The sequence below is a fragment of the Nelumbo nucifera genome, chromosome 1, assembly GCF_055504915.1.
Source record: "Nelumbo nucifera cultivar China Antique chromosome 1, China Antique-T2T, whole genome shotgun sequence".
Lineage (NCBI taxonomy): Eukaryota > Viridiplantae > Streptophyta > Magnoliopsida > Proteales > Nelumbonaceae > Nelumbo > Nelumbo nucifera.
Genome location: NC_142649.1, coordinates 189,190,409 through 189,215,172, shown reverse-complemented (window position 1 = coordinate 189,215,172; position 24,764 = coordinate 189,190,409). Strand labels below are relative to the sequence as shown.

The following is a 24,764-nucleotide window of genomic DNA, read 5'->3' as shown; positions in this document are numbered from 1 at the left end:
TCCTATCAGTGATTCAGTTCCAGAGGCTGTTGTTGGAGTAGACTCATCTCCTCATCCAGTGCAAGTCACCACTGAACGACCACCGATCCGACAAGTGTATACACATCAAACGACACCGGCCCCTCCTCCTGCTTCAACCTCATTTGCGGATCCTCTCATGGCTCCTATTGCTGAACCTTCAGATCTTGACCTACCCATTGCCTTACGGAAAGGTAAACGTAGTTCTACACTCCATCCCATTTCCAATTTTGTTTCATTATCTCGTCTTTCTACCTCACATCGCCAGTTTGTTTCACTTTTGTCTTCTATTTCCATACCTAACAATGTTCAAGAAGCTCTTAGTTACCTGGATGGTGGCGGGCAATGGAGGAGGAACTTTCTGCTCTTCAACATACTCAAATGTGGGAACTTACTACTCTCCCACCTAGTAAGCATGCTATGGGCTGTAAATGGGTGTATACTGTGAAATACTTGCCAGATGGTAGTGTGGAGCGTCTGAAAGCCAGACTTGTTGCTAAAGGTTACTCACAGTTGTATGGTGTGAACTACATGGAGACATTCTCTCCGGTGGCTAAAATTGGTTCCATTCGTGTCCTAATTTCCTTGGCAGTTATGTATGATTGGCCTCTCCTTCAACTTGACATAAAGAATGCCTTCCTTCATGGTGATCTAGTGGAGGAGGTATATATGGAGCAACCACCTGGGTTTATTGCTCAGGGGGAGGGTGGTAAGGTGTGCAAGCTGAAGAAAACAATTTATGGGTTGAAGCAATCTCCACGTGCTTGGTTTGGGAAGTTCAGCGAAGTGGTGAAGAGTTTTGGAATGAAGCAATGCCAAGTTGATCACTCAGTGTTCAGCTATGACTCAGAAGCTGGGAAGATTTTATTAGTGGTCTATGTGGATGATATTGTCATCACTGGTAGTGATAAATTGGGGATTGGCAAACTAAAGGTATTTCTGCAAAATCATTTTCAAACAAAGGACCTTGGAACATTAAAGTATTTCTTGGGAATAGAGGTTGCCAGGTCAAAACAAGGTGTGAATCTGTGCCAAAGGAAATATGTCCTTGATCTATTGGAAGAAACAGGACTGTTAGGTGCAAAACCGGCTGAGACCCCTATGGAACCAAATGTTAAGTTGAGCAGTGATACAGGAGAAGTATTTGAAGATCCTGGAAGGTATAGACGACTAGTGGGAAAGCTGAACTATCTGACTATCACGAGACCCGACATCTCCTTTGCAGTCAGTGCGGTGAGCCAATTCATGCAGAACCCTCATATACCTCACTGGGATGCAGTCCTTAGAATTGTGAGGCATCTGAAAGGAGCTCCAGGCCGTGGGCTATTGTATAAACCAGGAGGAAAACTTGAAGTAGTTGGGTATACAGATGCAGACTGGGCAGGCTCAGTGAGTGACAGAAGATCTACTACAGGCTATTGCACATTTCTGGGAGGAAATCTTGTGACATGGAAGAGTAAAAAGCAGACGATTGTAGCCAGAAGCAATGCTGAAGCCGAATATAGGGCCATGGCTCACACTACCTGTGAATTAGTGTGGTTGAGGAATCTCCTACAAGAAATTGGGTTTCACATGGATAAACCTATGAAATTGTACTGTGACAACCAAGCTGCACTCCATATCTCATCCAATCCTGTCTTTCATGAGAGAACAAAGAACATAGAGGTTGATTGCCACTTTGTGAGAGAGAAGGTTCTTGCCGGAGAGATAAATACAGAACATGTGGGCTCCAATGACCAGTGGGCAGATTTGTTTACAAAAGCTCTAAGCTCAGGGAAAGTGAACTATCTATGTAACAAGTTGGGATTATATGACATATATTCTCCAGCTTGAGGGGGAGTGTTAAGATGTGCCGAATAGGGGTAGTTTAGTCTTCTTCTGTTTATTAAGTAACTTGCTTATGTGGCAGTGCTATTAGAGTTACTCTGCCCCACACTTAAGTAAGGGCATTTCTATCTTTGTAAACATTATTAGAATCTAATATAGATTAAGGGGTCGACTGGATGGGTTAACCATCAGATTTTTGACTGACCCTTCTTCTTCTCTTCTTCTTCTTCTTCTCTTCTTGTTCGGACTACTGTAGCAGCAGTCGAAACACTATTAAAATCCAAGGCATAAAAAATATGCAACCATTATATTTGAATTATTATATCAATTCTTTTTATTTTACTATTTCAATTTTTAACATCAACAAAAAAGTCAACTAAAAATTATTTTGCAAATGTTTGGTAAATAATATTTTCACTTTTGTAAACAATAAATATATTTATATAAAATGTAAATGAAATTTTGAAGATGCATTTCATATGAAAATTCATAAATTTTAATTACAAAAATAATTATTCATTATTAACGTTTTTATTTTTATGAATTTTTTAAATAAAAAAATTAATAATTTTGAATATTATTCTTGTTAGTTTGTACACAGAGTTATTGAATATACTATTTGTTTAGATTAAATGTAATAATTAATTTAATAAAAGATAAGTTATTTCATCCATTATCACGAAGTGGAAGGTGGCTTGATGGTTAATACACTTGTGCACTTGGATGTTGCACGACTTGAGTTTCGAGGATTGAATCATGCTAAAAGCATTTTTTTCTCGTGAAGGCTATGAAGCACTTGTGTGATACGCAGGTTCGATACGTTTCTATATCGGTGCGTATCACCCGATATGCTGCGATACGCACCGATACAGTGGTGTATCGGACCGATACGCACGACTGATACTGTATGCGTATCTCATATCTTCCCTTAGCAATACCAATATGATACGCCCGATACGAGGCGTATCGTGTCGATATTTTAATCCTTGCCTTCGGCTATGACATATATATTTGTATGACTTTCATGTTTCTTGTTTCATTTACCATGGGTAGCTGATGGTGTAATCCTTCAGGTACCATATACATCATCGTTCATCAAATAACAAAAACCATGGATATACTTGATAATGATATGTGATTGATATCAGTTATTCATGATGACGAATTTCCACAGCCCATCAAATGATAATTTTATAGAAACCATAATGTGGTAAGTGATTATGGAGAAGAATATCTTAAATGCTTAGTCAGGTCATCTAATCTTATACTATCCTAGTTTGAGAATCTTAACCATATAATACAATGGAAATCTTAAACTCTATTTTGAAGGTTGAGATGGTTCCAAATTAATTCAATCACCTAGTAACCCCAGTTCCCCTATAGTGTGCAAATACAACCAATCCCAGAAATTGACAACTAAAGTTTCATATAGCATTGCAGGGAAAAAGTATTTATTGGGCTTACTAATTAAAACAAACCAGCACATTGAGACCACTATTTTAAAAAGAAAGTTGTTTTCAACAGAATAATGTTTAAAGCCAGAATAGTTTATTTTGAACATTATTTTAAGCCCACATTTGTTATTGTTTCATTTAATGAGAAATTATATGCTTACCCTTAAAATCTGTTACAAATCATTGTTCATGGAAATCCCTCCGATGCATAAAGATTTATACATTTAAGCATCCATGCTTTTAGAGAAACTATTGTTTTAAATAGTAAATTGTATTTGCTTCATTAAAGATCTTTATATGTATGTTATATGAATGGTAACTGATGATGCGCAATTTGGTCGGTCCTAGCTACCAGTTACCTCGCCTCTGATGGGATTGGAGGTGCCTGAAACAAGGAAGAAAACGGTGACTTCTAGGGAGGAACCCGGTTGGAACACTCCGAAGCTCAAGTTAGTGCTCTTGAGAAGGCAAGGGAAATGGAGAACTTCAAGACCAGAAAGCGCAAGAATCAAATACCTCCTTTGGGAGATGGGGGCCTTTTATAATCACCCTATACACTCACTCCCATATCCCTGCCAGATCGGGCATCATCACTTCCGCCAGATCGGGTGTCATTATTCCTGTCAGACGCCAATTCGGGTGTCATAACCTTTGCCAGTTGCCAGTTCGGGTGTCATAGCCTTTGCCAGTTGCCAGTTCGGGTGTCATAGCCTCTGCCAGTTGCCAGTTCGGGTGTCATAGCCTCTGCCAGTTGCTAGTTCGGGTGTCATAACCGCCACTGTCCTTGTCAGGGCCGTCTCTACTACGTCTGAGATGGCGGTGGCAGGTGGCCGTTGGAGGGCGGCTGTCATGTGTCGGACCTCTAATCAGTCAGGCGCGCCGCCTCCGTGTACGGGCTTCCTGGGCGTCAGGTACGGTTTTCCAGTCAGGCGACTTGGAGCCATAGTGGTGTGTGAGGTGAAGTCTTGAGTTCGGATAGAAGTGTGGCCCGAACTGCCCCCGGGTGGGTCAGCACGGGTTTTTGCCCTTTGCGCTCCTTGTAAGGCTCGGGACCTCCAAGGGAGAGCTCGGGTTCTTCCTTGGGGAGCTCAGATCGCTGGTTCCTTTCTTGGGGGAGCTCGGGACTCCCTTTCTTGGAGCTCGGGTTGTGGGCCTGCTGCCGTACCGAGTTGGCGCTTCTGCCAGGTCACTCGGTTGCTTCCACGTGTCGCGTGACCAAGGGGTCAGGCCAAATCTTCCTCCATCAATTGCCCCCCACTCCCCGTGCCTGGGGTTCTGACCCGGCGTAGGGAGTTCACGGGGTGACGGGTGGATTTGCCTTGCGACGCTTTGGCCTTGGTTTGGAGCTTCTTCGATCTGACCTGCTTTGTGTTTTTGGCCCGATCGGGGTCGGCTAGGTTCGACCAGGGGCCAATCCCGGGCTGCGTGCAGCTCACGCGCGGGCGCCAAACGATTTTAAATTTAAAATCGCGCGGGCGCCGTCTTCGAAAAACGCGCGCTGAACTGACTTCTCCTCGGGGGGTGCGCAGTCAGTTTTGCGGGGAGCCAGTGGATGGTTTTGATCTTGGCTGTTGATGCGCGAGTACAGTGGCTATAAATAGTGGGGGGCCCCTGGTCACTTTCCTTCGCCATCCTTCAGCATTCGTACCTTGAGCTCACGTCCCAGGCTATCAGCTCGCGTCACTTTTTGTAGTCCGGTAACTTTTCCTAGTGAGTCCTCGGCCTTTTCTTTGTTTCGATGTCTAGCTTGGGTAGCTTAGATAGTCTCCTGGGGGATCCGATGTTGGTTCTACGAACCGAGCTGCTGCCCCCGACAACCTTAGTGAGTCCGAGGCGGGGCCCGAGGTAGAGCTCGAGGAAGAGCTCGAGTTTGAGCCCGTAGGCCGAGTTACCTCGGGTAGTTTGGCATCCACCTCCCATCGAGGTCAGGTGCCAGACAAGTTTGGACCTTCCACTATGACATCCGAGAGGCTTTGGTCCCTTATTGCCCAATACAACCTGCCCGGGGAGTATACTTATATTTTACCCTCGGGCGACTTCCCTTGGGAGCACGGTCCGGATGAGATCGTGATATTCCGGGAGCAGCTTGTTGTTGGGCTGCGCCTTCCCTTCCATCCCCTTATTGTCGAGGTCATGAACCACTTCGGCATCACTGTAGGTCAGCTTCACCCGAACTCTATCCGTAACCTTGTCGGGACCATCTCCCTTTGCTGTGAACACTACCTTCCTTTGGACCTGCAAAATTTTTTCCGCTATTCTCATGCTTAAGAAACAAGCGGGTCCCCTGCCTGGGCATAGGAGGGCATACTACTTGTCACCTCGTCCGAGCTTCAAGCTTTTACACAATCTCCCAAATAAGGTCCCGGCATGGAAGCGGGACTACTTCGTGGTTCGAAGTGCTACGGGGTGGCCGTTCCCTATTGAGCGGGGGTTGGCCGTTCCTGACCTCGGTGTCACATTAGACAAAGATACGGTGAAGGGCCTCCAGGACTGGGCCCGGCTTGGGCTCACATGCGAAGTCTACCTGACGGAGGACAAGCTTATTCAGGCCAGACTGAGTTCGGGTAGGTTTCTTGCTCAGACGAAGATACTTTTGCTTTTGTTTTTATTCTCGCCTTCTGAAGTCGAGGTCCTTTTTGCAGGTATTATGGAGGCAGAGAAGACTCGAGGTGCGAACTTGTTTGCTGGCATGAAAAGGAGGAAGCGAGCTGCTAAGCGGGTCCGCGCCGATCCTTCCCGGGTTGCGGAGCCCGAGGCACCAAGAATGGAGCCTCCTAGGGAGCCCGAGGTGCCCCCTTCAGTTCAGAAAGCGGCAGGGGTCCCCTATGCCGACACTGCTTATACCCAGGTTGTGCCTTCAGGCTCGGGAAGTCACGATGAGGTTGGGAGTGTGCTGACGTCGAGCTACGCTCTCCGAAAAAGCAAGAAGGCCATTTGCCCCGAGGAGGTCGCAGCGTGAGCCGATCTTCCTACAAATCTCATAGGCGCCCAGGCTGCCTCTCACACCATGGTGGTAAGTTGAAATAGTGTTTGTTCCTCCTGATTTTTTTTTTTTTTTACCGAGCTGATTTGTCCTCGTTCTTGGTAGGTGAACTCCTCTATCCACGCTTTGGCAATCTAGAAGGAGAGGGGCTTGAAGCGAGCACAAGATGCCGAAGCGGCTTCTCGTGCTACGCGAGCCGAGCTATCGAGGTCTCGGAGAGACAAAGAGGCCTTAGGAATGGTGGTGAGACACATGGCGGACCTGAAGTTGGACATGGACCATCAGGTCGAGTACCATCAGGATGATATCAGGGAGAAGACTCAGATCTTCTCTTAGGCCGTTGAGGAGGCGAAGGTGAAGGCCGTCGAGGATTACATCGCTTCGCCGCGCTTCGACGACATGATGGTGGGCTCGTACAGAAGGGGTTTCATGCTGAGCCGATGGATGATAAGGAACACATACCCCGAGCTCGATATTAGTGCCATAACCACTTCGCGCATCACTTCGGAAATGGCTGCTGCAACTGATGATGACGTGGATTCTGAAGACGAAGCAGGACCTTCAGGTATTGTCGAAGTCCCTTCTGAAGGCGAGGAAGATTAACCTCCGGGCTTGTAAGCTCGTTTGTGTTTTTTGTTTTTTTTTTTTGGATGAAGTGTAAACAAGTTCATTTTGCAATGAATACTTCCCCTTTTTTGGCAAAGTGTTGGGCAGTTATTTTCGTTTTTCGCAGAGCTGACTATGTCGCCGAACTGCTAGACTTAGGCCCCGAGGCGAGTTAACATAGTAAGGCTATGTGCCCGATCTGTTCTCCGCCCGGGTCTGGCCCTTACGGTGCCTAGGTAACAAAGTTGGATCTGCTAGACTTTCGTTGATGAGGTGCCGAGGTCCTCTTTAGCTCGGTATTCTGGCCCTTACGGTGTCGAGGTCCTTGTTAGCTCGGCATTCTGGGTCTTAGGGTGCCGAAGTCTTTGTTAGCTCGGCATTCTGGCCCTTAGGCTCTGGTAGTGGCTCATGGCCTGCTTAGTTTGATCATTTATAGGTAAAATCGTCTTAAGTTGACGATGTTCCATGCCCGGGGTATCTGTTTACCCTCCAAGGTCTCGAGCTTGTATGCTCCCCTGAGTACTCTCTTTACTCGGTAGGGTCCTTCCCAGTTCGGCCCGAGTTTGCCAACGCCGGGCTCAGGTACCATGACCTTGCAGAGAAGCAGGTCGCTGACGCGGAAGTTTCGTCTCTTAACTCTGGCGTTGTAGTACCGAGCTACCCTTTGCTGGTACGCTACGGTCCTGATGTATGCGAGGTCCCTCACCTCGTCAAGTAGGTCGAGGTTGGTACGTAGCTCGTCATTATTAGTATTGTCGCTGTACGCTTCCAACCGAAGTGAGGGGATTTCGATTTCGGCTGGGATGACTGCCTCCGTGCCATAGGTGAGGTTGAAGGGAGTTTCTCCAGTGGCAGTCCTCTGTAGTTCGGTATGCCCATAGGACGCTGGGCAGCTCATCTGCCCATAACCCCTTAGCTCGGTCTAGCCTGGCTTTCAGTCCGCGGAGGATAGCTCTGTTCGTGACTTCTGCCTGACCGTTTGCTTGTGGGTGCGCAACCGACATGAAGTTTTGTCGGATCCCCATGCCTTGGCACCACTCTTGGAATTTGATGTCCTCGAACTGCTTTCCATTGTCGGAGATCAGCACCCGAGGTAGCCCAAAGCGGCACACTATGTTCTTCTAGAAGAAGTTCTAGACGTTTCAAGCCGTGATGGTTACGAGAGTTTCAACTTCAACCCACTTGGTGTAGTCTACTACCACTACTAGGAACTTCCTTCCTCCTATTGCTGGCGGGAATGACTCGAGTAGGTCGATACCCCATTGTGCGAAGGGCCACGGGCTGGTGAGGTACTTGAGGTCGGCGGCGGGCTGGTGGTGAATATTGGCGTGCTTTTGGCACTTCTCGCACTTCCTGACCAGCCCGATGGCATCTGCTTTCATTGTTGGCCAATAGTACCCCTGTTGTAGTGCTTTCTGGGCGACGGCCCTGCCACCCAGCTATCTGCCACATAGGCCTTCATGAATGTCGTGGAGTACAAGCTCGGCTTCGGGAGGTCGCAAGCAGCGCAAGTAGGGGAGTGTGTAGGATCTTCGGTACAGCCGTCCGTCTATCATGACGTACTTGGCTGCCTGACGCTCTACCCTCCTAGCGGCGTTGCGGTCTGCGGGGAGGGTTCCATGTAGCAGGAAGCTTGCGAGTGGATCAATCCAGCTCGGTTCTGCTAGGGCGACAGGAGCGACCTCCTCTGCCCCCCAAAGAACGCTAGGCCGAGGTAAGTCCTCTATGTGCACAGTTCTCATGGTGTTGTCACTGGTGCTGGCTAACCGGGATAGGGCATCGGCCTCGGTGTTCTCTGACCTCAGGATTTGCTTGATGAAGTGTGACTGGAAGCTAAGCAGAGCCTCTTTTACCTTTGCCAAGTAAGCGATCATAGTTGGCTCACGAGCTTCGTATTCCCCTGTAACTTGGTTTACAACGAGCTGGGAATCGCTGCAGATAACTACATGTTTTGCCTTTACCTCTTGCGCCATGGCTAGCCCGGCTATCAACGCCTCGTATTCTGCCTCATTGTTGGATGCCGCGAACTCGAAGCGTAGCACGTACTCCAGTTTCGTGCCACTCGGACCGTGGAGAACTACACCGGCTCTACTGCCCTGCTGATTTGAGGAGCCATCTACGTGAAGGATCCAAGGCTCTTCATCCCAGTTCGCGCTTGGCCTAACCAGGAGAGATACCGAACTGGGTGCGACCACACGGGGCTCGGACTGAACCGGCCTGGGAGCACCGAGCTCACCCGAACTGGGAGCCTCGTGCTCAACCGGGCTGAGGACCTCAGAGTTGAATGTGCATTCTGCAACAAAATCTGCCAAGGCTTGAGCTTTGATAGCGGTTTGTGGCTTGTACTGGAGGTCGTACTCACTGAGTTCGATGGCCCACTTCGTCAATCGACCAGAGACCTCGGGCTTGAGTAATACTTGCCTCAAGGGTTTGTCGGTGAGGACGATGATGGTATGAGCTTGGAAATACGGGCGGAGTTTGCGGGCCGCAATGACCAACGCATAGGCTAGCTTTTCTATCTCTGGATATCTTGTTTCTGCTCCCTGCAATATTTTACTAACATAGTAGATGGGTCGTTGGACCCGATCTGCTTCCTTCATCAGTACCGAACTGACCACTTCGTTGCTTGCCGAGAGGTACAGTTCTAAAACATCGCCCTCTTCGGGTCGGGTCAACACCGGGATGCTGGCGAGGTATTTCTTGAGCTCGTCAAATGCGAGCTGGCAGTTCGGTTTCCACTCGAACCCTTTGCCTTTTATTGCCTTGAAGAAGGGCAGGCAACGGTCTACTGACTTAGACATGAAACGGCTTACAGCAGCTATTCTGTCATTTAGCCTCTGAACCTCTTTTACTTTTTGGGGTGGTCTCATATCTAGGATGGCCTTTATTTTGTCCGGGTTGGCCTCAATGCCGTGCCGGTTGATGATGTATCCTAGGAACTTACCCGAGGTGACACCAAAGACACATTTGTTTGGGTTTAGTTTCATGCTAAATTGACGTAGGATTTGAAAGACAGAGTGCAAATTTTGTATTAATTCATGCGAAAATTGTGTCTTGACGACCATGTCGTCTACATAACATTCTATCTTTGTGCCAATTAAGGGTTGAAACAGCTTGTTCACAAGCCTTTGAAAGGTTGCCCCAACATTCTTCAGTCCGAAGGGCATAACCTTGTAGCAGTATAGGCCGAACTCGGTTATGAAGGCGGTTTTTTCCTCGTCGGATGGGTCCATCCTGATTTGGTTGTAGCCCGAGTAGGCATCCAGGAAGCTTAGCAACTCGTGTCCCAAGGTCGCGTCCACTAGGCGGTCAATCCTGGGGAGGGGGAAGCAATCTTTCGGGCAAGCTCAGTCCAGGTCGGTGTAGTCGACGCACATGCACCACTTGCCATTTGCCTTTTTTACCAGAACTGGGTTGGCCGCCCAACTCGGGTAATGAACTTCCCTTATGAAGTCTGCTGCGAGGAACTTCTCGACCACCCTCCAGCGCTCTGGGGCTAGGTTGCATTTCTTCCGTCTAATGGGCCTAACTACAGGGTCAGTATTTAGCTTGTGAGTTATAAGGTTGGGGTTTATACCGGGCATCTCTGCCGCAGACCATGCAAAAACATCTAAATTTTGAAGTAAGAAACTTACCAGTTCAGATCGTAGGGGTTCCTGGACGGAAGCACCGATCTGAAGCGTCCGAGCTGGGTCTGCGGCTGAGGTCGGAACAGCGACTGTTTCTTCCATGGGCGCAGCTCGTTCTTCGCCTTGCTCTGTAGGCCGCTCCAGTTCGGAGTCGCCGACTACCTTGGTCTTTGCCTTTAGGGCGGCAACATAGCACTTGCGGGACTCGAGCTGGTCACCCCGCGCTACCCCCACACCGAAGTCTGTAGGGAACTTCATTGCCAAATGATAAGTGGAGACCACCGCCCGTAGGACATGGGTGATCGGCCGACCTATTATGGCATTGTATGGGGAGGGGGTCGCGACCACCAGGAAGTCGTGGTTGAGTCTGACTACGCAGGGCCATGTGCCGACTTCCACAGGTACTGTTACTTTCCCGAGGGGTCTGACCTCTTCTCCGTTGAAGCCCACCAAAGGAGTGTTTGCGGGTTTCAAATCGCTCCCCTACAACTGAAGTTGGTCGAACGTGGCTTTGAAGAGAATATCTGCCAAGCTGCCCGAGTCAACCAGTACGCGCCAGACTTCAAAGTCATTGATCTTTACCTTTATGACAAGTGCATCGTCGTGGGGGTAGTGGACCCCGCGCACATCGTCTTCGGTGAAGAATATGGGGTCTTCCATCCTAGGCCGCTTTGGAGGATTTTGTTCTTCTCTGGCGGCCTCCCGGGTTGATGCCCGAGCTGTTGCCGAGGTGCACCCTGCTACGATTGATCCTCCAACAATCACGTGGATTTTTCCCCAAACTGGTCTTTCCTCCGGGGGCTGCTTCTGCGGTTCTACTGGCCGGCTGCTGGATTCGGGAGCGTCTTTGCTGCGCTCTCCCTGCTGACCTGTATTTTATTATTATTATTATTATTATTATTATTATTATTATTATTATTATTATTATTATTATTATTATGCTGTACAAAATTTCGTAGGTACCCGTGACGGATGAGTTCCTCTATCTCGTCGCGGAGATTATTACAATGCTCGGTGCTATGACTGTGGTCCCTATGGAAGCTGCAATACAAGTTTTAATTCCTCTCGTTCGGGTTTCCCTTCAGACGAGGTGGCCACTTCACATACGGGGCGTCTTTGATCGTCATTAAGATCTCGGCCCGCTTCGCATTTAAGGGCATGTAGTCCGCCCGACATGCTAGGGGAGCTCGGAACGGCTGGCTTGGCTTCGGCCCCCGAGCTGGGTCTCTCTTTCTCCTGTCATCTGAGCTGGGTCTCTCTTTCTCCTGTCCGCGAGCTTGAGGAATTCAACCACGGTCGCGGGCTGGTTAACTACCATGTGCCACCTGAACTCCTTGTGTGTCACACCCCTCTTGGCTGCCGTGAGTTGTACCGCGGGGTCTAGGCGCGGTATCTAGAAGCACGCGTCATTGAACCGTTTGACATAGCCCCGGATGGACTCCGCTTGCTAGTAATGAAGTGCGCGGTGAAGCTTCTTATTGACCCGGGGCCAGGTTCCTGTACCAGGTGCGGGCCACTCCCCTGAAGGTGGTAGTGAAGGCCATGCACATGCAGGACTCGCTGGCCCTCGCCAGGTGAATTTGGGACTGGAAAGCATCGACGTGGTCATTGGGGTCAAAGGACCCATCATACTTGTCTAAGGGAAGGAGTTTGAAATCTTTGGGCATGGGAACCGCAAGGAGTTTTGATGACAGGGGGGAAGGAACTGAGAGAATAGGGGCAACTTTTACCTTGTCCGAGCTTGTTTCTTCTTTACTTTGGAGCTCGGGCAGGATGCGGGTGGTAGTTCGGCGACTTCGCCGGCGTCTTCACTACTGCTTAGAAGGCCTGGTATTGGCACTACTTGCCTCGGTGTTGCCGAGCTCGATCGGCCCGGACTGTTGGTAGTTCGCGGCCAGGACGCCAAATTGGTTCTCTGTGAGAGGGAGCTCGAACTTAGAGTGCCGAGGTGCTGACTTCGACAAGGAGGTTCCTGATCTGTCGGCGAGCTGCGAGGCGGGGGTAGTTAGTCTTTCCCTCCTGCTCGGGGATGAGGCCTGGCTTCTGGAGGGGTTGATCGGCTGGGAAGCTTCCCCTTGGCGAAGGCGCCCGCCCTGAGGAGAGGGCTTGACCGGCCTGACAGCAGGGTGCCGAGGTGGGAGTTGTGGTTGGTTCAGAGGCAGTTGGGAGAACTGCTGTTGATAGTGACGCTAGGAAATGTGTAGTACTTGCTGCTGATGGAGCTGATGTTGCTAGAACTGCTGCATTTGGGCTTGCATTGCCTGCATGCACTGCAGCAAGTCATCAAGCTGGTTCTGGCTGGTCGCCAGAGGGACAACAGTTGGTTCGGCGAAAGTGGTCTCGATAGGGGGGGGAAGGGGAACATTCATAGGTGCCACCGCACTTGGTGCATTGAGGCTAGGGATTCTGTCCGTCGAGAGGGGGACAGTGAACTGTCCGATACATACAGTGGCGGGCTGAGGGTGTTCCCCTACAACATTCAAGTCGGCATTGTGCCTATTGCTGCTAGAGGAAGCCATGGAAGCTAAGGTTTCTTTGAGAAAGAGAGAGAGAGAGTTAAAGGTTAGGGGAGGCTTTTTGAAGTCTTCCCACAGACAGCGCCAAATGATGATGCGCAATCCGGTCAGTCCTAGCTGCCGGTTACCTCGCCTCTGATGGGATTGGAGGTGCCTAAAACAAGGAAGAAAATGGAGACTTCTGGGGAGGAACTCGGTTGGAACACTCCGAAGCTCAAGTTAGTGCTCTTGAGAAGGCAAGGGAAATGGAGAACTTCAAGACCAGAAAGCGCAAGAATCACATACCTCCTTCTTTGGGAGATGGGGGCCTTTTATAATCACCCTATACACTCACTCCCATATCCCTGCCAGATCGGGCATCATCACTTCCGCCAGATCGGGTGTCATTATTCCTGTCAGACGCCAATTCGGGTGTCATAGCCTTTGCCAGTTGCCAGTTCGGGTGTCATAGCCTCTGCCAGTTGCCAGTTCGGGTGTCATAGCCTCTGCCAGTTGCCAGTTCGGGTGTCATAACCACCACTGTCCTTGTTAGGGCCGTCTCTGCTACATCTGAGATGGCGGTGGCAGGTGGCCGTTGGAGGGCGGCTATCATGTGTCGGACCTCTAATCAGTCAGGCGCGCCGTCTTTGTGTACGGGCTTCCTGGGCGTCAGGTACGGTTGTTCAGTCAGGCGACTTGGAGCCGTAGTGGTGTGTGAGGTGAAGTCTTGAGTTCGGATAGAAATGTGGCCCGAACTGCCCTCGGGGTGGGTCAGCTCGGGTTTTTGCCCTTTGCACTCCTTGTAAGGCTCGGGACCTCCAAGGGAGAGCTCGGGTTCTTCCTTGGGGAGCTCGGGTTGCTGGTTCCTTTCTTGGGGGAGCTCGGGACTCCCTTTCTTGGAGCTCGGGTTATGGGCCCGCTGCCGTGCCGAGCTGGTGTTTCTGCCAAGTCACTCAGTTTCTTCCACGTGTCGCGTGGCCAAGGGGTCGGGCCAAATCTTCCTCCATCAGTAACTTTTCATTAAAGATTTATATATGTATGTTATATAAATGGTTGCATACTTACTTTGGATGGTAATGAATCATAGCTTTTTCTATGAGAGTCATGTACATGCAGTTAAATCAAATTGAAAATTTTAGTCATGCCTATAACTGCTTGTTTGACGTAAATTTTTAATAAAAAGGTGACACAATAAGTGAAAACATGAAACTAAAGAATCCCAGCAAAAAGTGAGCTCAACTAAAACATGCTACGCATCAAGCCTGACAATCCAAAAAAGTTAAATATATATAAAGCACAAATAATTTTAATTGATCATGTCATAGAAAAGAAATAAAGGAATTCCTTACCCACAGAATAGACGACCAATTAGAAGAACTGCTAGTGAGTTAAAATCATAAGCCAATGCATATAAGGTATTTCCCACGAGAAGAACAATACTGCTAAACACAAGAGGTCTGAAATATGATTTATTTGACCATGCACTGAAGTACACTGAAGAAAACACCTGAGCAACAGCCATAGACCCAATCACAACACCACAAACTGTTGCTGCAGCTCCAAGACTGAGGGAGTAGTTGTCTGCTGTTGGCACTATTATATATGTGTTAACCATATAAAGGAATGTGTTTGCTAGGTTCAAAATAAGGGACATAAAATTATATCTCTGATCATCAATTTGTTCCTCTATTGGAGTTGGCAACTCCTCTTGCATGATAAGAGCATGTTGTCCTAAAAAGTGAAGGAAGTTTGTTGAATGTGTTAACCTGTCTACAGCTGCTTTTATGGAATCAATAACAGGATCCTGCAAAAAAACCAATTAAACACCACCCACGTGAATGTGAATTCCATTCTCAACCAAATGTAAGGAAATAAACAGTATCTATGTGAAGCAAATACCAGAAAATACCTGGACAGTAAGTGTAGGTTGATCATAAATTGATAAATAACTTCCCTGACGATCCTGAAGATCTGCAAGATTGCGAGATATGGCTCCAACAACAGCCCCAAGCCCCTGCATACTCGATTTAATTAGATAATTACATTTTTTCAAGCGAAAAGGTGTACCCCTTTCAGATGATAATTCATGATTAACACTTAGCGCAATTCTTTATGCCATTACATGCCATAACTGAAAACAATAATCAAGAAGAAGAATGCTAATCTTAGTCTAACAAGTGAAATTAGAGATATATTCCCATCACTGATTTTACAAGTATCCATGTAAGGTGAGGCAATATTACCAAATGTAAAAAGACATATACACCTTGGTATGGACATGCATAAAATAACTGCTCAAAATAGATATCTAATTCTGTTCTCAAGATTATGATTAGCATTCCTCAATCTACAAATAAAGGATGTCAAATTTTAGTCTTATGAACTTAATCATCTATGGATCTTCTTGAAAATGTTGACAACAGAAAGAAAATTACATATGAAATGGACATATTACCACATGCTTGAACACTTGTTGCAGCTGAGAATATGGATGATTAGCACGAGTTGTGACATAGTAATCAGTGAATCTATATCCAAAGCGTTTATCAAACTTCTTCAGTATCTTACGGATACCAATAGCATTCATCTCAACGAAAAATAGAAGCTTCAAAAGATCTTGTCCAACTGCTCTATATGATTCTCGTAAGTCACTTATTTGGGATATATCTGGTTGCTCTAAAAGAGCAGTACGCTGTTCTCCAAGCTTAGCTAACCTGCTTGCAAGTAGCCCTTGTTGTTCCAACAGAAAGAGGACAATCTTTTCAATCTGAAATTATAAAAAGTGTAGTAAATACCATTCATCTTGTGATAAACACTTGTAAATACCATTATCCAGGAAAAGAATAAAAATAATATTATTTTAACAAGAAAATGGGAAAAACTGACATGAAGAATCAAATTCCAAATTTCAAAAGGAAAACAATAATCCTTCCAATTAAAACTATAAATAGCTTCACAAGGACAGGAGACAACCAAATGCAACTGAGTTTGCAAAGCTTTTCAAATTTATTATTAATTGTGTCCAAATGAGCCACAGTATGATATTTCATGACTAATTTATAGTTATCCATTGTCCATAAGAAGAGTCATAAAATTACACCTGATCATCCAGGCACTAAATATCCAGATATTGCTTTGTCCATAAATGCTACAGCCTACAAGTACTTCTACTCCTTTAAGACAATGAGAAAATTCCAGTTTAGTGAAGCATTATGAACACTCATAAAATCATAGAGTTTCAATCATGAATATACTACAAAACAAATATTCAAATTTACCAACCACATAACTCCCCAATAATATACTTTGCTCTAATTTGGAGGATATTATTGTCTGAACTCAGAACCCTAATTATGTCTAAGCTGTAAAGGTCATAGCCTCACATGTGAAACCATGTCATAATTTTAATTGGGATAATTTGCTCGCTTTTTTCTTATACATAGTTATTACTTATCAGAAAAACCACCAAAGTGGTTGTGCATAACTGGGGAGACATTTGTTACTCCTATTACCTTGGCCGTAGTGGTTATTGCTTAAAAATGGTTCTTGAGAACGTTTTCCTAATTGATTGCAACATATAATTATGTAACATGATCAATTATGCAATAAATGGGTAGGTATGGCAGGGCAATAATATTCAGGAAGATCTAGTGTAAGAAAGCATATTATCAGCTAATGCCACCCAAAAGGTTGCTTCACCACATGCCCGAGAGAGAGAGAGAGAATGCATGCTGAGGAAAGATGCTTTTAACAGAATTTATCTTAAAGTAGTGAGAAAAGATGCTTTTAACAGAAGCTATGACCCAATAGTGGATGGCACATAAACAACTAAATCAGTGTACATCCCAAATTGGGATACAACTCGCAAGTAGAAGAGACACATGAAAGATTATGTAACATTGCATATTAGGTGACTTTGGAGACCTGGGAAATCTTTACTGCCAAAGAAAAAAGCAATTTAACCTGGGCCAGCCTCATGAGATATTACGGCATGGCTAGCACCTGGCAATCAGGTGGCCCTCAGCAAGGGATTTATAGAAAGTGATCTCTCTTTTGTAGTTTCTTGGGGGATGTTGAAGGAAAGAAATCAGAAAAAAAAATGAATGGAAATGAAAGTAAATTTAGATATCTATGCACCTATGTGGGATCTCTAGTTCTTATTAGATTTTGGTGGGGGTGGACAGGATTTCCTTTAGGAGGGGTTTTTGTGATATTTTTTGGATAACACTGTACCAGAAGTGAAAAGACTAAACAACCTTGCCACCCATATTAACATAAAATACTACTCCCAACAAAGGCCACACCAACTGCATCACTAACTAGCAATCACCACTCGTGATGCAGTGGCCTAGGACAACTAAGCATCGACTAGGTAGACTAGTCGAACTAGTCAACCACAAAGCTATTTTAAACAGTGTTCTAAGACTTGACCCAGACCGGAAAACCAGGAACCAGTGGCCTTTTTGGGTCCCAGTTAAATTACAGTTTTGGTGGGTTGGATGGGTAAACTGCCAGGTTAACCAGTAAAACCAGGACCTAGAGAGCATTCCAGATTTTACTCCCATCCAAGTCTTAAAACACCAATTTTAAAGCTTTATTTGTTATGTTTGCATATTGTCATGTTTATGCTGTTGCTTTAAATATTTTGATGGAACGTGATTTTATGATGGCATATAAAATAGAAAAAAGGCATAAAATAATAGAAGGCAGTCAAGAAGTTCTTCTAAGTTTTCTTCCAATTAGTTGTATGTTGGAATGGAGTTGCCACAAACAAAGGGCACATTGAATAATCAAAGATGCTTTCTTTCTAAGGAAACTTTTTTTTTGAGCAAAGACTAAACTAAATGCTCAATATTGTAGAGATAATGGGCCAAATGGGCCTTAGTTTCTTTGTTTTTCTTTAAGTTATGTTTATGACTTGTGTTAGTAGGTAGTGGGCCTTAGTTATGGGCCTGTTTTCTTGTTTTTTATTGCTGGCAACACTCTTGGCTGAATAGAGAAAAGAACAAGAATGATCTTAGAGGTGTCAAGAATGAATGACCCCCCACCTCAAAGAGTCTCTTATAAATTAAAAGATATGTGCAATTACAAGAATGCCCATACAGGGCTAAAAGAGAAAAGAAGAATAAGATGTAAAAGTAATATACAACAGGGACTATACTAATAAGGTACATCAAGTTATAGAGTCCCCACACCCCCCCTCCCCTCAAACTGATGCCTCGACATAAGCATCAGTTTGTCTATAAGAAAGAGATGTCGAACTCTAGTCATAGCTTTGGTGAAGATATCAGCAATCTGCATGTCTGAGGCTACATGAGGAAATGATATAGACCTAGTAGTGAAGAGATCTCGGATAAAGTGGCAGTCCACCTCGATGTGCTTGGTCCTCTCATGGAAGACAGGGTTAGATGCAATCTTGATAGCACTCGTATTGTCTGCATAGAGAGGAATAGGAGTAGAAACCTAAATGCCAAGATCCATAAAGAGAGACTGTAACCAAACAATCTCACTGCAAACCGAAGACATGGCCCTATACTCTGCTTCAGTGGAAGACTTGGAGATGTTTGTTGTTTCTTACACTTCCAAGAGATGAGTGAATCACCTATAAAAATACACTACCCAGAAGTGGACCTACAAGTGTCTGGACAACCAGCCCAATCCGCATCAGCATATGCTATCAACTGAATAGGAGAGGAGGGGAAGAACAGTCCCTGGGAACTTGTACTTCTAACATATCGAATGATACAATGAACAGCAATCATATGAGGCCGACGAGGAGCAGAAACAAATTGACTAACAACCTAAACAACATGAGAAATATCAGGCCGAGTCATAGTGAGATAAATGAGGGACCCCACAAGTTGGCATAAGGCAACATCAGGAAGTAATGGACCTTCAGATTTAGATAGCTTAAGATTTAGCTCCATAGGTGTATCAACATGCTCTAACCAACAAGTTTAACAAGGTCAGAGGCATACTTCTGTTGACAAACAAAATACCCTCGATCGTTGTGATGTACTTCCAGTCCCAGGAAATATGTGAGAGGGTCCAAGTCCTTCATGTGAAAGGAATTATGAAGTAATAGATTCAATTCACGAATGCCTTCAGCATCATTCCCAGTCAACAACATGTCATCAACATATAGTAGGAGAATGGTAATACCCTGAGGTCGTCACCTAACAAATAAAGAGTGACCAGAAGAACTCTAGCTATATCCAACATCAACTACAACATCACAAAAGCGTTCAAACCATGCCCGGGGAGCTTGTTTTGGACCATATAGAGATTTTTTGAGGCAACATACTAAAGAAGGATAACTGCAGTATCTAGGAGGAGGCTTCATGTAGACCGTCTCCTTCAACTGACCATGAAGAAAGGCATTCTTCACATCAAGCTGGCATATGGTCTAAGACTGAGCAGCAAACACTGCTAAAAGAACATGGACTGTGGTGTTCTTTGCAACAAGAGCAAAGGTTTCTTCATAGTCAATACCATACTCCTGACTATATCCTTGGGCAACTAAACATGCCTTGTATCGATCAAGAGATCCATCAGACTTCAGCTTAATGTTGTAAACCCAACGACTCCCAACAATGGATGCATCTGGAGGAGCAGGCACAAGATCCCAAGTGTCATTCTCATGTAAAGCATGAATCTCTACATCCATGGCTTCCTTCCAATGAGGACTACTACTAGCTTCCCAGTAGGAAAGAGGAACATTTGTGGAGGATAGGACAGCAGACAAAGAGCTAGAGTTTGAAGGAAAACCATAGCGGTCAGGAGGTCTAGATATACGAGTAGAACGACAAAGAGGAACAGAAGTATGAAGAGTGTTTGAAGTAGAGGTATCACTTAAAGGAGCAGTGGTAGGATAATGATCTGAACCAAGAGGAAGGAGAGTCACAAGCGCAAGGGCTAGAGCACATAACCGCTTGCGAGAGAAGACGAGAAAGTCCTCAGCAGAAGGAGGTGGAGCATCCTGTGAATCAAAGTTTGGCAAAATAGAAACAAACGGTGCAGACAGTCCAGCAATTCCAGCAAAAAATGAAATGTGCTTAAGGAAAACAACATTACATGATATACAAATAAGAAGAATAGAGGGATCATAACAAAAAAATCCTTTGTGGTCAGGACTGCAACCCACAAAGGCACGCATGACAGACTGTGCAGACAATTTAGCACATTCACGAGAGGGAAGATGAACAAAGCACACACATCCAAAGACATAAAGCATAGATAAATCTGGAGAACGACCAAATAACTTCTAAAAGGGAGACATATTACCAAGAACTAAGGAAAGAATATAGTTGATCAAAAACACAACTGTACTGGCTGCCTCTACCCAAAAGGAAGGTGGAGTATAGTACTCCTGCAATAATGTCCTCACAACACTAAGGATATGTCCATTCTTGCACTCGGCCACACCATTTTGCTGAGGAGTATCTGGACAACTTCGTTGCACTTGTATTCCATGATCCTTCAGATAGGATAAAAAATCTCCATCAGTGTATTCTTTTCCTAAATCTGAACGGAGAATACACACTTGTGATTGAAATTGAACCCGCACCATAGCATGAAACATCTTAAATGTTGGGAACACCTCAGACTTGTGGCAAAGAAAGTATATCCATGTGTACTTGGTACAATCATCAATGAACGACACAAAATATTTGTATCCAAGCTGAGAAGAGACAGAAGCAGTCCAAACGTTACTATGTATAAGCTTGAAGGGAGAGGTAGCATGCTCAGATATGTGAGGAAATGGTAAGGTACGACTCTTACTTAAGCAACAAGAAACACAAGATGTATCAAAGGTGTGCAAGGAAGGAACTTTATTCTTAATAAGGCCTGAATCAAACAAAAATTTTAATTTTTCAGAATGTAAATGACCCAGACGTTTATGCCATAAGTCCCAAACATTATTTCTATGATTCAGAAAGGAACTAGAAGTGGAGGAACTGAAATAAACTAATGATGTTGTTGTTTGAGGCTTCTTGAACTCCAATGCAAACAGACGGCCCAACCTGCGCCCTTTCCCTTTCACCTTCCCAATGTTCCGGTCCTGAACCAAACATCCATCCTGAGAGAAGATGAGAATGTTACCTTCATCAATTAATTGGCCAACAAAAATCAAGTTTGTAGTGAGATTAGGAACAAGAAGGGTCTTGGTAAGAGGGAAAGATGTAGTGGGTGAATGCTTAAGAGACAGATAACTACTACCAATGAAGTTTAACTTTTCACCATTGGCAGTAACAATATGTTTGTGATGGGTTTTAGTAAGCTTACTTGGTTGGTTAGGGTAGGCTCCTGTCATGTGGTTGGTAGCTCCAGAGTCAATGATCCAAATATGAGAAGGAGAAGCACAATAACTGGAAAACTCACCAGGTAAGCCAATAGCAGAAAGAGTAGAAGGAATAGCAAATGTTACCAGTTGTCGAATGTTTTGCTCAACCATAGATGCTAGAGAATCACCTTAAACAAAAGAATCGCCACTATTGGAGGCCATTTCAGCAAGAAAACAGTAGTCCAGGCACAAGGATATCAAAGACAACCAAATTCAGCAATCAAGAACTCAAGATGACAAAGGCAAGTTTTTAAGATTGTTGAGTCTAAGGCCTTTCAAATATGAATCTGAAGTCTGAATCAAATAAATGGGAGGCAAGAAAACCCTAGGACGAAACCAGATATAGGGTTATAGGTTGATCGAGTCAGCCGATTGAGAGAGATCTGTGATTTACCAACACATCAGATGTCTTCTTCACAAACAATGAGGTATCTTATGTTGATTGAGGCAGTCCTTAAAAACTCCAAACCATAAACTGAGTGTAGGGTTAAGGAGAGCTTGAGAGAACCCTTCGATCTGGAGAGAAAAACTTAAATCGCAGGCTGATGTAGAAGGCCTGAAGTCCAAAAAAAAGGTTGCAGTCCAAAAATGGAAATTGTACAATGCTGTCATCCCAAGAAGAAAATCAGTATTCCTTCAAAAACTTCACCAAATCAGATGTTGTTTGTAGGTGGAATAGATTAGGTCTAGGCGACACCAGATCTGAATTCCAAAGCTGTTGCAATCCAAAAAAGGAAACTATACAGTGCTGCCGCCCCCAAAAAGAAGATCAGTATTCCTCCGAAAACTTCACCAAATCAAATGTTGTTTGTAGGTGGAATAGATCAGGTCGATGCGTCACCAGATCTGAAGTCCAAAGCTGTTGCAGTCCAAAAGGAAATTGTACAGTGTTGCCGCCCCAAAAAGATGATCAGAACTCCTTCGAAACTTCACCAAATCAAATGCTGTTTGTAGGGAGAATAGATCAGGTTTAGGCGATACCAGATCTGAAGTTTGGCCTCAAACCAATGTCTCCCAAGAGAGATCTAAAGAAATCTCTCCTGCTAGTTGCGCAAAGAAGAAAGAACAGAAAAGGGTTGACCAAGACAGCCCTAATACGACAGGTTTACTGCTTCTAGTAAGGTTCAAGAGAGCGAGAAAATAGATCAGAGAGCAACCTACTCTGATACCATGTCAACACTCTTGGCCGAATATAGAAAAAAACAAGAATAATCTTAGAGGTGTCAAGAATGAATGGCCCCCACCTCAAAGAGTCTCTTATATATTAAAAGATATTGTTGACAGATGTTATTGTATGTACTGTACACAAATTTAGTGTCCGTAGGGGTATTTTTGTAATTTCTGTATCACTTGTGTAGTACGACCAGTATAGTATAAATACAAATGCTTCACTCGCATGAAGCAAGTTCTTTTGAGGCATTAAGTCCGCCAGCCTCTTCTTCTTCTTCCTTCTTCTCTTCCTCTTCTTTCTCTTGCACAACATGGTATCAGAGCGGAACCATCCAGGCCTGGAAAACAACCAGCTGAGGTCACTATATTCCTGATGTTCAAAGGCAAGGAAGAGAAATCATTCTCCAGTGCTGCGGTTAGTCTCCAATGCCGAGTAGAATCAGCTTGACTGTTCAACTTCCTAGCGCAGAAAAGGGTTCTGCTACGAAGTTTTCTTTCATCCTTCAGCCAGGTGCTGGTATCTGTAGTTGCTCGGCTGAGAAGACTGTAGAAAACTATCACCTGATGTTCGAAGAAGGGTTCTGGCTTGCAGAGAAGATGGTGTCCAAGAGTGTACTGCCTATCCACTGTTCAGGTGACCTGGTACTCAACTGAAGTTTTTTTTATTGTTCTCTTCTTGCTTTCTTCGATGGACTGTTAATGCCCTAAAATCTGAGTAGGGTGACTGTTCGGCTACATTTTTTTTCTCTTCTGTTGTGTGTTACTGCTATTCAGCTACTCTAAGTAACTGTTGATGTCCTAAACACTCAGTGACTGTTCGGCTGCCCTAAAATTGGTATCAGCCGATTAGGTGTGTGTGGTGAACTACCACTTTGTATTTATGTTCCTACTGAGAAGTTGCATCAAAGTTGTAAAACTGTAGGTCATTCAGACCTGGTTACACTGCAAGTGCAGTGTTCGTATGTTGTTCTGTGGACTCCTACAAACTGTAGGTCATACAAACTAGTACTGCAGCTGCAGTGTTTGTGCTTGGTTCTCTGTGAAACCGAAAATCAGCAAGTGCCTAGTTGTGGACTGTAGCAGCTCTGTAAGGCAGGTTGCCTTGGGTTTTGTGTACTCCTAAACCTGGAATCATGAATAGTGAAGATTCAACCACATCCGGAATCTCCACAATGCTGAATGGAATGAGTGGGGGCAGTGACCTATCCTTCCCTATGGCTGTTGTTCCTCTTGATGGGTTAAATTATCTAGAGTGGTCAAGAGGGATCAAGTTATACATAACTGCAAGGGGAAAAATAGGCTATATAAATGGAAGAATCAAAGAACCACCTTCTAGAAATGCTGAACATGATAGATGGGATCAGGAGAATAGTATGGTTATGTCATGGCTCTTGATCTCCATGCAACCACAAATAAGGAAGAACTTCATGTGGGCTGAAACTGCAAATGAGATCTGGGAACAGGCAAAATCCACATATTCTGAACTACGACACTATGCCAAGATCTATCAACTGCAAGCAGCATCATCTACTTGTCAACAGGGGGAGAGAAGTTTATCAGTTTATTACTCTGACTTGACCTCTGTTTGGAAGGAGTTGGACCATTACCAGAATATTGATTGGAAGTGTGATGAAGATGCCAAATTGTATAAGAAACTCATCTCACAACAAAGAGTGTTTGCCTTTTTGCATGGTCTCAATCCTATCTATGAATCCATCAGAGTACAAAGTCTCAGTTCTAAGGATCTTCCATCAATTCAGGAGGTCTATGCTCTTGTCCAGTCTGAAGAGAGCAGGAGAAACTTGATGAACAGCACCAGAGGGGATGCAATTGTGTTGGCGGCAAAAGGGGGTGCCTCTACTAGTGGCGGATCTTCTTCCAGGAGAGGGGATCTCAAGAAGAAAATAGAAGATAAGGAGAAATTGTGGTGCACTAACTGTCAGAAGCCCCGCCACACCAAAGATACTTGTTGGGATCTTCATGGGAAACCAAAATGGGCTCAAGATCTGCCTAAGAAGCAAGGCTCAGATGTAATTAAAAGGCCCGGGCAACAAGGTACCAAGAAACACCACATGGCCAACATGGTTACTCGGGAGAATCAGTCCTCCACTTCTACTGTGACTCAAACACCACATGACCAACATAGCTACTCTGGATCTGACCCAAGGGAGGATATTGTAAACTCCTTTCGTGACCATCTAGAGCTTTATTGTAGAACAATTCGCCAGATGGATGCTC

The 24,764-nt window shown here is 45.1% G+C and overlaps 1 protein-coding gene across 11 annotated transcripts in view; it reads right to left on the bottom strand.

Moving 5' to 3' along the window:
- LOC104596196 (SPX domain-containing membrane protein At4g22990) overlaps window positions 1–24,764 on the bottom strand; it is an 84,813-nt gene that overhangs the window by 47,222 nt on the left and 12,827 nt on the right. For 10 of the 11 annotated variants that reach the window (XM_088895666.1, XM_088895662.1, XM_010257258.3 and 7 more), the window contains 3 exons: window positions 15,468–15,779; window positions 14,922–15,026; window positions 14,362–14,816 (listed from right to left, as the gene is read on the bottom strand). In XM_088895666.1, coding sequence (XP_088751792.1) covers window positions 14,362–14,816; window positions 14,922–15,026; window positions 15,468–15,779 — 872 coding nt within the window. Of the gene's footprint in view, window positions 1–14,361; window positions 14,817–14,921; window positions 15,027–15,467; window positions 15,780–16,112; window positions 16,186–24,764 lie in introns of all 11 variants that reach the window. The other variant, XM_088895667.1, reaches the window with a different exon arrangement.